This window comes from Rattus norvegicus, chromosome 9, assembly GCF_036323735.1.
Source record: "Rattus norvegicus strain BN/NHsdMcwi chromosome 9, GRCr8, whole genome shotgun sequence".
Lineage (NCBI taxonomy): Eukaryota > Metazoa > Chordata > Mammalia > Rodentia > Muridae > Rattus > Rattus norvegicus.
This window is the reverse complement of record NC_086027.1, coordinates 31338635-31355782: the sequence shown is the minus strand read 5'-3', so window position 1 is coordinate 31355782 and position 17148 is coordinate 31338635. Positions and strand designations below refer to the sequence as shown.

The 17148-nt window shown below is 42.9% G+C and overlaps 1 protein-coding gene across 3 annotated transcripts in view; it reads left to right on the top strand.

Moving 5' to 3' along the window:
- The window catches only part of Kcnq5 (potassium voltage-gated channel subfamily Q member 5), a 565805-nt gene that overhangs the window by 536617 nt on the left and 12040 nt on the right, over positions 1-17148 (top strand). For all 3 annotated transcript variants that reach the window (XM_039083095.2, XM_039083094.2, NM_001134643.2), the window contains one exon: positions 1169-1277. In XM_039083095.2, the coding sequence (XP_038939023.1) occupies positions 1169-1277 (109 nt within the window). The remainder of the gene's footprint in view (positions 1-1168; positions 1278-17148) is intronic.

Sequence of the window (17148 nt, the reverse complement as noted above, 5' to 3'; positions counted from 1 at the left end):
GAGGGGGTAAAAGACGGTGCCTTTTTTATAATTTTACAACAACACCCGGTTTTCTGAAGCATAATACCTCTCACTAGAGGTCAGATGAGAGAAAGCAGTCACGTGCCTCAATTTTGAAGACGACTATCAGATGCACCCAAGAATTCCATTCTGGAAGCCCCGAAGAGTGTTAACTGGGAGTGCCTCTGAGGAGCTAGTATCTGTGCATCTCACAAGATGTTGGTCTTAACTCTGCCTGTCAGCTAGTCTACATGTATTACCTGTCTACCTATGTCCTCTTCCCCTTGTGTCCTCTTCCTAGAAGCTCCCTCATACACATCCAGAGCTCCTTTAGGATATAAAGTACCTTGGCACACAGCCAAGATAACTAGACTGCTCCAAGCTGGATCTTCTGTCAGTGCTGGACATGCACATGACCACGTGAAAGGAATAGTAATACAGAAGGGAATCCAGAGACCAAGAGGGCAGGCAAAAGGGCCGCATGAGAAGAGGCCAGAAGAGGCTGGTTTGCAGATGAACAGCTCTGATTCTATCCCTTTAGTTTTCATGCGTCCTTGGAGAAGTTTCAGAGTTTTCTGTGCCTTACCCCAACACCGTGAAAAGCCAGGGAACTGTACACATTCCTAAATGCTACAATTAGACAGAAAGTTAACCTGATTGGTTTACACAGAACTGATTTTCATACGCAAACCAGCCCCTCTTAGCGTGGACTGTATCTGCTTAAGGAAGCACTCTCAACGACCCCACCACCGCCAGGCGAGCAAGCAATAAGTAGTCAGCCTTCTCCGGTCTGCTGCTTCAGTAACCGGTTCAGCAACAGGGCTAATGAGGTCAGCGTCGGGGGATTTGTGCTCTGTATGGGCAGACTAGTGAATTTAAGAGTCCAAAGACAGTTTCCTCGGCTCCAAACAGCTGCAATTTAAATAACAGCTATTAGCTTTCAAGGACCAGGGCGAAAATCATGAGCGAAGGACGCATGTTTGTCACCACCAAAGACGTGGATGAGTTTATAGGACAAGGCTAAGACTTGGCAACGCAAACGGCTTATAGCTCAGAAGTTGGTTACATGCTCAGTCTGCAAGTGCCCCCACCTATCCTAGGTGAGACACGCAACCCAGAATGTCCTAACCAGAAACCGGTGGTGTTAAGTTGTGTCTTTCTCTTGCAGCTGACACAGCCCTTGGCATTGACGACGTATACGATGAGAAAGGATGCCAGTGTGACGTGTCCGTGGAGGACCTCACCCCACCACTCAAAACCGTCATCCGAGCCATCAGGTGGGTAGAACCTGTGGACAAAACCATGTGAGTCTGGCTTATCTCCGATTCTTTGATTTACCAGTGGGGCTATTTGGGGTAATTTGCCCCCACCAGGTTAAGTTTCCTGGAATAACTATTTCCCCTTGGTTTGTTCACTGGAATGCTTTTTAACTCACTGAGTATGTTTTCTTTTCTTCATAAATTTATTTTTTTTAAGATTTTATTTTATTGTATATGAGTATACTGTAGCTGCCTTCAGACACACCAGAAGAGGGCATCAGATCTCATTACAGATGGTTGTGAGCCACCGTGTGGTTGCTGGGATTTGAACTCAGGACCTCAGGAAGAGCAGTCGGGTGCTCTTAACCGCTGAGCCATCCCTCCAGCCCGTTTTCTTTTCTTCATAAGGAACTGTACCAAATGCAACATGAGATATGTCAGAAAAGGTCGGTGGGATTTGAAAACCTAAGCAACACCTGAGAAATTCCTGTAAGAGCTAGGATACTGTGTTATATTTGCTTTAGGGACATTTGGTTTATTGATGCAACTGGGTTTCTTAAAATTATTTTATGCCTTTTATCCAATAATATATGTTCCATATTTTGTAGCAAAAGGGAAAGCCCTCTGGCTACTTGAATTAAGGCTGAGCTCTGGCCATGGGAAGCCTGAGGTACTGTGCAGTGTGACTTTTTCCATTCTAAACAGTAATTGTTCATACACAGGGACTCTTAATCTGGTCCTCTACAATGGCAAAGAGCTAAGAATGCCAGCTCATATCAGGACAATTAATTGTTTGCTTATCGTCTGAATTGGTCATGATGTTAGATGTGCCCTTGTGATTCATTGGGAAATACTGGGCGAGCAGAAATTAGTTACCAGTTAATGCCAGTAAATGTTGTTACCGGTTACCAGTGAATGGGTGGTAAAGGAAACTGTAATGTTATGAAAATGTGTGTGCTTTCCGAAGATGCTTAAATGGTCTGTATCCCCAGTCAAAACCAAATGCAGTAAAGGTCAATTGCCCTTACACAAATGGAGGTTCCTATTGGGCCCAGATGGTCATAGGTTATGCCCTACATCACCTTGTAACTGTAGAAAGCACCACCAGACTTTCTCATTGGGTACCAATTTGAGCAACCAGTTATATAGTCACCATATATCCATGGACAACCTAGAAGTCCTAAGTGACATTTCAAAGAGGCAAAATAAGACACGCCTGTAATCCCAGGCTTCAGAAAGCTGGGGGGGAGGGATTGTGAGTCTGAGGTCAGTCTAGACTACATAGGAAAACGCCACAAAAAGGGGGGTCGCACTAGCTGCTCTTCCAGAGGACCTGTTTCATTCCCAGTACCCACATAACTGCTCACTGTATTTCAATTCCAGTGAATCCAATGCTCTCTTCTAGCCTCCTCAGTCACAAGGCACTATGTATGGCACAGAAAAACACGAAGGCACCTATGCACGTATACTGGCTGGTTTTGTGTCAACTTGACACAAGCTGGATTTATCACAGAGAAAGGAGCCTCCCTTAGGAAATGCCTCCATGAGACCCAGCTGTAAGGCATTTTCTCAATTAGTGATCAAGGGTGGGAGGGCCCATTGTGGGTGGTACCATCCCTGGGCTGGTAGTCTTTGGTTCTATAAGACAGCAAGGTGAGCAAGACAGGGGAAGCAAGCCAGTAAGCAACATCCCTCCATGGTCTGTGCATCAGCTCCTGCTTCCTGACCTGCTTGAGTTCCAGTCCTGACTTCCTTTGGTGATGAACAGCATTGTGTAAGTGTAAGGTGAATAAACCCTTTCCTCCCCAACTTTGCCTCTTGGCCAAGATATTTTGTACAAGAATAGAAACCCTGACTAAGACAACACATGCGATTTTTTTTTTCAAATTTCAAAGGGGGATAATGAGGATCTAGAAATGCACTGTCCAATACTGTAACTACTTTTTTAAAATGCTATTTAAATTTGAATTATTTAAAATAGACGACAATTTAAAGTTCATGTTGCCCAGTTGGCTCTAGTTACACAATACACACTTCAAATGTTTAGTGGCCATGGGCACGCATAGCTAGTGACAACCATATTGGATTCCCCTCCCCCCTAAAAAAAAGCAACATTCTGTCATCACAGGAAGTGAAACTCAATAGTACTGCATGGTAAGCCACCTTCAGATTCTTTACATGCATTGACTGCTTCTATCACAGTCCTAACATAATAGTAAGAGAGTTCAGTCCACAAATCCATCTGACTTGCAACGAGTGCATTAAGTCTTATCTAGTAGAAGCAGATCAGGCTCGGCAACCGTCATCCTTAATACAGTTTGCGGCATTTCCACAGACCTTCCGAAGCTCTCCCTTCTGCTTCACACCCTGTAATAAAAGGATCGTGGGCTGCAAGAACGAGAATGGGATCCGTCTATTCTGCTGCCTTAAGCACTTTGGCAATGGTTTAAGATTTACTTGGCCCTTCCTGAAATCGGCTGACGCTTGTAAAGTCTTTTGCAGAATTCCCTTGTTTTTCAGAACTCTTTCTCAATCCCGCCCCACCCCATCCCCACCCCCATTCTTCCTCTGTGGACTGTTTGGTCAGGATTTTGTATTTTTATAAACTTACTTTTGTATTTTTTATGTATATGAGTGCCCCATCAGCATGTATGCTTGCTTGCTTGCCGGAAGAGGGCATCGGCTCCCATTATAGATGATTTGGAGCCAGCCACTGTGTGGTTGCTGAGAATTGAACTCAAGACCTGTGGAAGAGCAGCCAATGTTCTTATCCGCTGAGCCATCTCTCCAACCTAGGGTTTTGTATTTTTGTTTGGATTTGGTTTGTTTGGGTTTTTTGTTTGGTTGGTTGGTTGGTTTTGATTTTTGTTTTTAGGACAAGGTCTCATGTAGCTCAGGCTGGTCACAAATGCAAACATACTATGTAGCTGAGGCTACTCTTAAACACCTGATCCTCCTGCCTCTACCTCCCTAACTCTGGCATTTCAAGTGCTTGCCATCACACCGAGCTTGGTTCTTCTTTGTACATGGGGGTGGTTTGTATGTAACTGTATGATGTAGAGGGGATCTGTGCTCACCACTGTCCATGTACAAAAGCCAGAAGAAGATGTCATATGTCCTGCTCTGTCACTACTGTGAGACAGGGTCTCTTATTAAACCTGGAGCTCATCGTGTTTTCATTAGAATGTTTGGTCAACAGACCCCAGCAGTTCTGTCTTTGTCTTCAACCTATCTCCTGCTCTTGCAGCCATTGGCAGGTACAGAAACACCTGGCTTAGGTGCTGGAACCTGAACTCTGACCTCTGCGTGGTTAACAAACGTTCTTATGTACTAAGCCGTCTCCTTGGTGCTAAGTCATGATTTAGGTATCTACTCTGTGTGTGTGTCTGTGTGTGTCTGTGTCTGTGTGTGTGTGTGTGTGTGTGTGTGTGTGTGTGTGTGTGTGTGTGTGTGTGTGTACTGTATGTATTTTGAGGCTCTTAGTGAGGATAACTGGGGAATATCTTTCTCCCCTGTATTCTGATTCTGCCTGGAGTTGTTGAAATCATTCCTAAGTTCCGTTTAAAGTAATTAGTTACTGTAAGACATTAAAAGGCACTACATTAGAGTTTAACAACAGCATGAAATTATTCATCCACAAAGCGTGTAACTTAAGGATGCACAGTTCAGAAGCCGAGGAAATGCTTAGCAGTCAAGGGCGTACACCACTCTCACAGAGAACCCAGGCTCACTTCATAGCGCATCAGGTGACGACAATGGCCTGTAACCCCAGCTCCAGGGGATCTGACACTCTCCTCTGGACTCCATGGAACTACTCTCATACACACACACACACACACACACACACACACCATTTAAAATAACACCATCTTTGTAAGACATAATTCAAAGACCATTCAATACTACTAGTTCTGCAAAGAAACCTGCACATGTGTGTCCCTAAATCTTACACGAAGGTGCTTTTTTGGTGAAGTATTAATTGCATTAATAAGTTCAAAATCAGGTAAGAAGTCTGTCAAACATATTCACATCTTACAACTCACCTGAAATAGTGTTTTATGTGTCTATTGCTAACTCCAAGCATTGCACTAACCATTATCCATCTCTAAACAACTTTGCTTTGACATTGTCCTTGGTGTTATAGTTGTTAGAATATTTAATATAAACACTTTTTTGTATCCCAGAAACTCTTAGTTTTTCCTAAAAGACAAGTTCAGAATGGGAGGTGGTGGCACACATCTTTAATCCCAGCACTCAGGAGGCAGAGCTGGGCAGAACTCTGAGTTTGAGGCCAGCCTGGTTTACACAGAGAGTTCCAGGGCAGGCAGGGCTGTTACACAGAGAAACCCTGTCTCAAAAATAAGTAAGTAAGTAAGTAAATAAATAAATAAATAAAGCAAAAAATAAAAATAAAAAAGACAAGTTCAAATTAAACCAAGGAATTAAAAATCTGCATCCCATCACAGAGGTGAAATATGAAAATAATATTACATTTACAAATAGCAAGAACCAGTTCTTAGGTTTGGTTATTAGTATTTTATTAAATGTCTCCCAATGTCTCAGGAAACAATACACTATAACTCACCGAGTATAGCTTCTCTTATATTTTACTAAAAGATCTTACCTCTTAATCACTGCATATAAACTTGGATGTCAAGGTTGTTGTTGCTGCTGTTACTCTGCAGCGCTAGAATCACTAGGTAAATGTCCTACCATCAAGCGACACATCCCCAGCCATTCAATGTCCCCTTTTACAGTCAGGTTAGCACAGACTTTTCCCTAAATATTTCATGGAAAACTTCACGCTCCCGCGCAAGTGCTTTTTTACTTCTAAGAGTGGAGATTTTTACTTACTTTGAGAACGCAATCTAAACCTTATTAATTACTCAGTTCAAACTGCCGCTTTCACATATCTATGAAAACTCATTTCTAAATAGATAAGGTTAATGGAGCAGTAAGTTTATTGACAAGCTACACAGCATTGTGCCTTTGACCATATCATGGTAAGATACCTGTTTTCCGATCACTGTTTGAAAAACCTCACCCACACACAACCCACAACAGCCAAGTTGTGAATCAGTCCGGATGGCCATGAAACACCTTGATGGGTCAGGAAACTGTGGGATGTATATAGTGCAGAATTCTTTTCAGTCGTAAAGGAGAAAGGAAACACCATGGACATGACTTGGATGGCATCTCAGGTGAAGAAACCAGACAGACCCTCCGAAGGACTCCTGTGCTATGCTTCCTCTCATGTGCAGAAACTAAATTTTCCAGAGATACGTGAAGTTCATAGGAGACCATTTCGAGAAGGAGAGGAGGAAGGGTCCATGAGATCTTTATGAACAGTGAATATTATCAGAGTCAATTGTATACGTGTTTGAAAATATCATAATGGAACCAGTTATTTTATATGATTGATTTATTAAATGTCAAAAACAGAGAAACAAAAAGGAAAAAACTATAAATAGATTACCTTGACATTGTCTTCCAAAATGCAGAGAATCTGACCATTCGGGAACCTCTGAAGTCGGGGGACAGTTATATTCCGTGCTTGCGTTGGGATTGCGATCACTATAGAAGTACGAATTGGGGCCTGGTGACATGGCTCTGTGGTTAAGAACACCCGAATTAAATGGCACACGACTGGTTCTAAGGCCAGTTCCCGGAGATCTAATGCACTCTTATGGCCTCCATGGGCCCCTGCACGTATGTTCATACCCACACGGAGAATGATCATACTCACTTTTTAAACAACCACAAATACTTCACACACACACACACACACACACACACACACACACACACAAAATGAATATACGGTTTATATTTGTTTTAACAAATGGTTTGACAGTCTTATCAGTGTGACTGGATGCTTATTTTAAAGTCTTGGAGTGATATCCTGTTAAAATGCAAAAGAAATTGCATATCTCGTTTGCTTGCACTTGCACTGGGCTAGGCTACTGCTCAGAGATGCACACCCAGGCAATGTGAGAGTATTGTTTAAGGAATCATGCATTTGGGGAACATGCTCTCCCTCACTAGACCACGCGGTGTTCATATGCTTCTTACTGTTGTGGTTGTCATAGAATTACTACATCTAGGATGAGAGTGACTCTTAATGAGATCCTCAGTGACCATCGTTCATGCGTAAGCTTGTTTTATATATACAAAAAGTATGTGTCTTTTCCTCATAATTATCTCGGTGGCAAAGCGCCCACCTAGCATGTGCGAATTCCCTGGAATTGATCCCCAGGACCACAAAAGCAAAAATCTGAACGAGACGACTGCGCAGAATATCATTCTACGGAAGATAATTAAAGCCAATCCAAGCCTTGTGAAAAAACTGCAGGAGAAGCTACCAATTTCATTATGTTCCTAATTTCTCCTAATATTGATATGCAAGAATCACCTTGCCTGTTACATTTCCCTACAGGCCACCTTTTATATCTTGAGCCAGGCCAACTGTTTAAAGAATCAAGTGAAATAATAAAAATCAAGACAGGAGACCGGAAAAAAAAAGCTCTCTTTTTTGTATATTGGTTTGCAGTAGTGAGGCTGCAGCCCAAGACCATGTGCCTAACCAGACAAGCACTCTACCATTGAACTACATCCTTAGCCCCTCAGAGAATTCTTTAGCTGAACATCCATACTTGATCATCTCTCCAGTATCATTACCCTACCAGGCTGGCTGCTCAGGAAATTTAAAGGAACAGGAAATCCTATATCCAGTCCCGTGCCTCTCATGGGATTAGTGAGAGTCTTGTCCTAGCAGAGCTGTGGGGAAGACTAAATGCAGTAAGCCCTGGCCCAATGCTAATGAGTAGGCCTTGAGTTGATTGGGCTCCTGAGTGCCTTGCAATATGCCTTTTCCACTGCCCCTCCTCCACCCTGAGAGCAAACTGCAGGCCCTTCCCTCCCCACCTGCTTTCATGACATGTCACATGAGAGAAACGTTTCTTTCCCTTTGCTAAGGCATGCTTGTAGTTTCCAAAATATTTGCAGCTTTGAATCCCTTCCCAAAGGTGGACTACGACCCCTCTGAAGTTCTTGATCAATTATCTAGATTGCTAAATTACTCAAATTGAAAGTTTGTTTGTTTTTTTTAAACCTAATCAGAAGTCCCCCCTTCCTGCTTAGGGTAACACACTTACACACACACACACACACACACACACACACACCACACACACACCACACACCACACACAACTCACCACACACACACACACACACACACACCACACACACACCACACACCACACACAACTCACCACACACACACACACACACCACACACACACACCACACACACACACACACACACCACACCACACACACACACACACCACACACACACACACACACACCACACACACACACACACCACACACACACACACACACACACACACACACACACACACACACCACACACACTCAGGTACTTCTAAAGAAGTATAAAGTTAGGTGTGGTTGCCTGAAACTCCACCACGGAAGCTAAAGAAGGAAAGTAGCAAATTCGGTGCCAATCTGGGTTACTTGGTGGAGGGAAACAAGAGGAAGAGGAGGACTGAGAGAAGAGCAGAAGAAGAAGGAGAGGGAGAAGAGAAAGAAGAAACAGAGCTTAGGGTCGCCAGTAGCTTCTTTCTCTTCTCTTTTGAGAAAGTCTAACTACAGACTCTGCACTTCTTCCCAGGGAGTTTGTATTTACACTCTAAAAATGAGCTGAGTTACTACCATGGGCCAGGCACAGAGATAAACATTAACAAGGGGACAGATCCCTGCTTACAGTCATGAGGGCCAGGGAGAAAAATGCAGGCAATCACGATGCCAGGCAGGATAGTTGGAGTTTGTAAAAATCAACAGGTCTGCAGGATATGGCGTTCAGAGAAGGGTGGAACAAAGAAAGCCAATTGATCTGTAGGTACCAGTGAGGTTATTTAAGGGGATGGATGAGCTGCAATTGTGGGAAAATGCAGAAGCAGAAGTGGCATTAGAAAGGGTATGTGTCTTACAGAGCAATAGTGATAAAAACTGCATGGTATTGGTACAGAGACAGACAGACAGACCAATGGAACAGAATTGAAGACCCAGAAATGAACTCACACACCTATGGGCACTTGATTTTTGACAAAGGAGCCAAAACCATCCAATGGAAAAAAGATAGCATTTTCAGCAAATGGTGCTGGTTCAACTGGAGGGCAACATGTAGAAGAATGCAGATCAATCCATGCTTATCACCCTGTACAAAGCTTAAGTCCAAGTGGATCAAGGACCTCCACATCAAACCAGATACACTCAAACTAATAGAAGAAAAACTAGGGAAGCATCTGGAACACATGGGCACTGGAAAAAATTTCCTGAACAAAACACCAATGGCTTATGCTCTAAGATCAAGAATCGACAAATGGGATCTCATAAGACTGCAAAGCTTCTGTAAGGCAAAGGACACTGTGGTTAGGACAAAACGGCAACCAACAGATTGGGAAAAGATCTTTACCAATCCTACAACTGATAGAGGCCTTATATCCAAAATATACAAAGAACTCAAGAAGTTAGACCGCAGGGAGACAAATAACCCTATTAAAAAATGGGGTTCAGAGCCAAACAAAGAATTCACAGCTGAGGAATGCCGAATGGCTGAGAAACACCTAAAGAAATGTTCAACGTCTTTAGTCATAAGGGAAATGCAAATCAAAACAACCCTGAGATTTCACCTCTCACCAGTGAGAATGGCTAAGATCAAAAACTCAGGTGACAGCAGATGCTGGCGAGGATGCTGAGAAAGGAACACTCCTCCATTGTTGGTGGGATTGCAGACTGGTACAACCATTCTGGAAATCAGTCTGGAGGTTCCTCAGAAAATTGGACATTGAACTGCCTGAGGATCCAGCTATACCTCTCTTGGGCATATACCCAAAAGATGCCCCAACATATAAAAACGACACGTGCTCCACTATGTTCATAGCAACCTTATTTATAATAGCCAGAAGCTGGAAAGAACCCAGATGCCCTTCAACAGAGGAATGGATACAGAAAATGTGGTACATCTACACAATGGAATATTACTCAGCTATCAAAAACAATGACTTTATGAAATTCGTAGGCAAATGTTTGGAACTGGAAAATATCATCGTGAGTGAGGTAACCCAATCACAGAAAAACACACATGGTATGCACTCATTGATAAGTGGCTATTAGCCCAAATGCTTGAATTACCCTAGATGCCTAGAACAAATGAAACTCAAGACAGATGATCAAAATGTGAATGCTTCACGTCTTCTTTAAAAGGGGAACAAGAATACCCTCGGCAGGGAAGAGAGAGGCAAAGATTAAAACAGACACAGAAGGAAGACCCATTCAGAGCCTGCCCCACATGTGGCCCATACATATACAGCCATCCAATTAGACAAGATAGATGAAGCAAAGAAGTGCAGGCTGACAGGAGCCGGATGTAGATCGCTCCTGAGAGACACAGCCAGAACACAGCAAATACAGAGGCGAATGCCAGCAGCAAACCACTGAACTGAGAATAGGACCCCCGTTGAAGGAATCAGAGAAAGAACTCGAAGAGCTTGAAGGGGCTCAAGACCCCATATGTACAACAATGCCAAGCAACCAGAGCTTCCAGGGACTAAGCCACTACCTAAAGACTATACATGGACTGACCCTGGGCTCTGACCTCATAGGTAGCAATGAATATCCTAGTAAGAGCACCAGTGGAAGGGGAAGCCCTGGGTCCTGCCAAGACTGAACCCCCAGTGAACTAGATTGTTGTGGGGAGGGCAGCAATGGGGGGAGGATGGGGAGGGGAACAACCATAAGGAAGGGGAGGGGGAGGGATTAGGGGGATGTTTGCCCGGAAACCGGGAAAGGGAATAACACTCGAAATGTAAATAAGAAATACTCAAGTTAATAAAAAAAAAGAAAGAAAGAAAGAAAGAAAGGGTATGTGTCAATAGAGGGGAGCAAACCAGGAAAGTACATTAAAACTGAAGATGGAGTCTGACCTATCTGAAAGAATAGGAAATGTGAGGAGTCCTTAAATACAGGAGCAAGTTAATCTGATGGGTGCTTTATTCCGAAGTTTGAAAAGATCCTATGATGCACATATATATATATATATATATATACATATATATATATATACACATGTGTGTATACATACATATATATGTGTGTGATATATAAATATATGTGTATAATATATAATATTATATATTAGTATAATATTAATATTATATTATACATATAAATTAGCATCACAGCACATTAAAAAACAGGCACCCATATTAAAAGCCAGTCAGGAGTGACAATCCACCTATAGTCCTTGGGCTCAAGGGGCAAACACAAGTAACACAACTCAGAACACACCTGCTAATTACACCAGCTGGATCACTGAACCTGGAGCTCAAGCAGGGACCTTGCCTCAGTAAATAATGTAGCAAGATCAAGGAGCATACCCAACTCCACCTCTGGCTTCCTTACACACACGCCCCATATCACGCATGTGAATCTTAGTACTTGTCAAATTTAGTATACAGACTGGGGAATCCTAGCACTTAAAAAAGCCACTTCAGAGCCAATCAGGGCTATATGGTTAGACAGTGTCTTAAAACAAAAGAAAACAAGTTACAGAATGTAGGGAAGCATGATGGGAGAAAGTAGGAGGAATTGAGAATGGTGTGTCTTAGTTTGGGTCTTACTGCTGTGAACAGACACCATGACCAAGACATATCTCATAAAAGACAACATTTAATTGGGGCTGGTTTACAGGTTCAGGGGTTCAGTCCAGTATCATCAAGGCAGGAACCTGGCAGCATCCAGGCAAGCATGGTGCAGGAGGAACTAAGAGTTCTACATCTTCATCTGAAGGTATCTAGCAGAAGACTGGTTTCCAGGGAATTGGGATGAGGGTCTTAAAGCCCACATCCACAGTGACACACCAATCCAACAAGGCCACACCTTCTAATAGTGCCACTCCCTTAAGCATACATAAGCCATCAAAGAGTACTTGGCTTAAGAGAAGCAACTATTGAATTAGAGTGCCAGCAGGGCTCAGCAGCAGACTGAATCTTTCTCTCTGGGTCTGTGGCCCAGTAAAAGAAAAAAAAAAAAAATGGAATGGAGACCAACATGGTAACCATTAGCAAAGCAACAATTGTCTTACTGATGTCTTATCCCAGGAAGTATAAAATGGTCTACACAGATTCCAATGCTTGAAAGCATTCAGGGAGCCACAAAGCAAAAAAGGGAGTCACTCCAAGTGGACAGACAGATGGAGGTTGTAGTAGAAGGAGTGGAGGAACCGGCTTGAGCAGGAGTCAGAGGTCAAATGTGCTAAATGCAGAGCTCAGAAAGATTGAGTTAAAAGGTCCTTGGAAAGTCCACCAGGGTTAAGCCCCCAGAGGGAGAGGGAAATCAGGTTAGAGGAAAGGGTTTGAAGTCAGAGAGTCAGCAGAGCACTTTTTCAAACTCTTTTTAAATATTGGAATCTCTGAGTCTATGATGAACACGGGTGTCAAGAAATTCTTTGTGACTAGCAAAGACTCAGCTGCTCTAAAATAGCTCGCATCAGATCAGCCACGGAAGAGCCCACAACGGCCTGTCAAACCCTCTGAGGTGGATATGCAAATCAGACCCCACTGTCACCCTAGATTACAGGACAGAGCCTTCTAGTCTTCTTTCTGTACAACCTGTGCGGAGATGCACACACGGGGCAATCCTCTCTGCCCCTTCCTCTAATGCAATCTAAACCCTGGGTCCTTCTGAAGCCTCGCTTTGTACTTCAGACACAAATACTCCACAGGGAGGAGGCTCTGCTTGCCGGTTGTGCTTGTTGCTGTTGTTTTTAAGTCTACAAAGCTGTTCAGTCATCACGAGCTGTTTATCTTGCTGATGTCTTATTTTCCTCCTTGTTTTAACAGAGGTAATGGTTCTTTGTTTCCCAGTCACTATTAAGACATTCTTGACAGCCGTGCTACAGTTAAGGGCAGGGCGCTGCCAGAAGAATGTTGTAAGGATCACTTAGCACATGTTTTTTAAAATCAGCTAATGTATTCCCTAGGATATTCTTTGGTTTTTTTTTTTTTTTTTTTTTTTTTGGAAGATAATGACTTGTGGCCAGATTTTCATTGAGGCCAAATTAAACTACTGTTCCTATAGGAGGCACAGTGTGATGGCATGCAGAGATGTTTGGTTTTTTTTTTTTTTTAACCTTTTATTTATTTATAATTTAAACCGAGTCTCTGTGTTGCTGGAACAAAATGATTTAAGAACAACAGGGTGTATGAGCACTTTTTGCATAGTCCTTCCATGCTTTTAAAGTTTACGCAGAATTTTGTTCTCCTAGAAAAACAAAATCCCTGTATTTAGATACCATACCAAGGTTAAGCAGACCCTATGAGGCAAGTTAACTATTTATAGACTTACTTGAATCTGCAAGATTCTACTTCAGTTTTACTACCTTTCTTAGTAAGAAAATTACCAAGCCTTCAGAACGTCCTCTGTAGTCATTCAGCTAGAGAACAACAATAATTTAGGCCAGGCATGATGGCACTTGCCTTTAATCCCAGTGCTCAGGAGGCAGAGGTAGGCAGATCTCTGGTGTACCTAGTGAGTTTCGGGATATCAAGAAATACACAGAGCTCTCTCAAAATAAAGGGGGGGGCTCTTTTGACAGACATAGAAACATGTTCTAAGCCAGTCAACTGGTATACCTGAGCAGTAGTTAAGGTTTCATTGCTGTGAAGAGACACCATGACCAAGGCAACTCTTAATTTACATCCTGATCATTATCAGCCCCCTCCCATTACCACCCCCATCCCCCATCCCTTCTCCTCTGAGAAGATCCCTGTGTATCCCCCCTACCCTAACACATCAAGTCTCTGCAGGACTAGCTGCATCCTCTCCCACTGAAAGGAAAATATGAACTGGGGCTGGCTTACAGTTTCAGAGGTTTAGTCCATTATCACCATGGCAGAAAGCATGGCAGCATCCAGGCAGACAGACATGGTGCTGAAGGAGAAGAGAGTTCTACATCCTGATCCATAGGCAGTCAGGGAGAAACTCTGGATCCACTGGCGAGACTTGCACACATAGACGAGACTTCCAAATCCCAATCCTATAGTGACATATGTCCTCTAACAAGGCCTAATAGTGCCACATCCCATGGACCAAGCATACTTAAATCGCCACAACCTCTAGTGAGAACACTAGACACGCTGTATACAAGTGAAGCCAATTTAAATATCTCTACTAAGAAATGGGGCTTGGGAGATGACTCAGTGGTAAAGAGCATCTGTTGCTCTTACAGAAGACCCATGTTCAGTCCCCAGCAGCTACGTGGTACTCATAACTCTCCGTAACTCCACTTCCAGGGGATCTGCTGCCCTCTCCTAACCTCCCACAGACACCAGGCATACACCAAGTACACATGCATACATTCTGCCAAATTATTTACATACATAAAATGCATTTTTAAAAAAACTAAAAAGAAAGAGAAAGACAGACAGACAGAAAGACAGACAGACAGAAAGACAGACAGAAAGAGTCGGGGCATCTAAACTCTCCAAGGCTTCAAAAAATACTTAGCCTACTAATAAAAGCATACATTGTTGAATTATGTCCGTATATTAACAGGAAAACAATATCACTAAATACCATAATGAGTAACAGCACATACTTACAAGAGGGACACAAATTACCAAATCATGTAGATCTGGTTGCCTATTCGGTATGCTCCATGAATGCTACCACACTTGAGTTAAGGTCTGAAAATTGAGAGCTTGGGGTAGGCTTGGGTTATGTGTCAATCCAGCATCTCCATGTCACTCAATAATAAGCATCACCACCCCAGGAAAGGCCCTTGATATATATATATATATACTTACTTACTTACTTACTTGCTTACTTACTTACTTACTTACTTACTTACTTACTTACTTACTTACTTATACAGGGTTTCACTCTGTAGCCCTGACTATCCTGGAACTCACTTTGTAGACCAGGCTGACCTTGAACTCACGGAGATCCGTCTGCCTACAGGCATATACCACCACACCCTGGACCCTTTGATTTTAAAGGTATACAGAGGCTGCATTTGACGACAACTCAAACATCAGAAAATAGAGTTTTCCAAACTCAGAAGAAAGGCTGTGAAATACAGAACAGCTGAGCATAGGATGCCAAGAAACCAAGACAAAGTAGGAAGAAAGACTGTCCAGAGAGGGACCACACATGCACTTTAGAGACAGGGGAATATACTATCAGATGCCTTAGAGATGGGTATGCAGGGCCTGTGACAGGCTGTCACATCCAGAAATTGTGGGCTAGCATTTTTTCCAGTCCAGCTGAACACTCCTTCCCTATGCTCTCATCTTGACCTGTGCTGCCTTCTGTCCATTTGTCAGCTGTCTTACTAGTCTGAAAGTGCTTTGGCTGAAGGGGCTTGTGTCTTACACAGGCTTCCTTCAGTGGTGCACTATCAGATGAAATGAACTGTTTCCTATCACAAAAGCAGGCAAACAAGACCAAGAGTGCCACCATTAAATCTCTGCGGCTAAGGGAAAAAAAAAAAAAAACCACAAAACACTTTTTTAGCATTCATAAAGCCCTGGGTTCAGTCTATAGCACTACAAAGGAAATGTGTGTGTTTGTGCGTGTATACTTCTGTTTGTACATATGTGTGTATCGATGTGTCTTTGTCTGGTAGCTACAGCCTGTTTTCCCAGGTACTCAGACCACTTGAACTCAGAATCTAAATCCAGCATGGGCAATTCATGGTGAAACTCTGTCTCAAAATAAGAGGAGAAAGAAAATCAAAACTCTCTGGGTCATATCCCAGACCAATTAAATCAGAATTAGAGTCAGGGCCCCAAGCTCCCCGGGTGATTCCAAAGAGCAGCCAAGCTTGGGAAATAGTGCTGTCTTCACAGTCAATCAAACGCCTCTTCAGTTCACAGTCAGCTGGGCCCTCTCTGCCCTGCACTTGGTTTGGCTGCTGGCCGGGCCATCCATCTGTTGTAGTCACTGCTGCTTCTGTTTTCCCATTATTCTGTCTACATATTCATGTCTTCACCCCGATTTAGAGATACTGGAAGGAGACTCTTGTGAGATTTTATAACTCGTGGCAACACAACAAATGCACCTACGTTTCCTTAGAGCCTCAGAAGCACACATGTGTTTGTATTTATAGATATATTCTGCCCGAGGTTTAACTTAGCTGTAGTTCCTTACTTCTCAGAAAATGTGTGAGCAGGCTTCTCCAGTTTCTGGAAGAGGTGCCTATTCAGTCTGCGGTGAATCTTTTGCGCCCTCTAGTGGTGTTACTGCAGCACCTCAGCTTTGTTCAACAGGATCAGATTTCTCCACTCCTCTTGATTACCAAGAGCATTCAAAGAGATTGACCGGAGGAATCCTTAGCTCTCGCCTGTTGCATTAACCCTGTAATGCATGCGACTCACTCACGTGAAGAAGAGAATTCTCTGAGTGTAACTGACTTCTTTCATTTAGGGGACCCCAAAGACCAGCCAGGAAGTGCCATAAGAACGGGCCATTCACTTGGCAAAGGTTTATTGAGCGTGTTATGTGTCAGGCACGTGTGAGTGAAAAAAGGCTCTAGTACATCAAAGTACCAAGATATTAAGGCAGTAGGAGACTGTAATAATTAAAGGCTTAACTCTGGAGTCAAACTGACTGATTTCCTATCCCATGCTTGATAGATAGTTCCTTAAACATGAGCCAAGTGACTTGGCCTCTCTCTCTGTATGGGTCCTTATCTGCAAAATAATTATACACCTCTCTCCAAGTATATTAAGAAGTACAGTCTAATACTATATCACCCTAATTATTAAATATATTTTAAAGGCCTTAATTTTTACCCTGGTG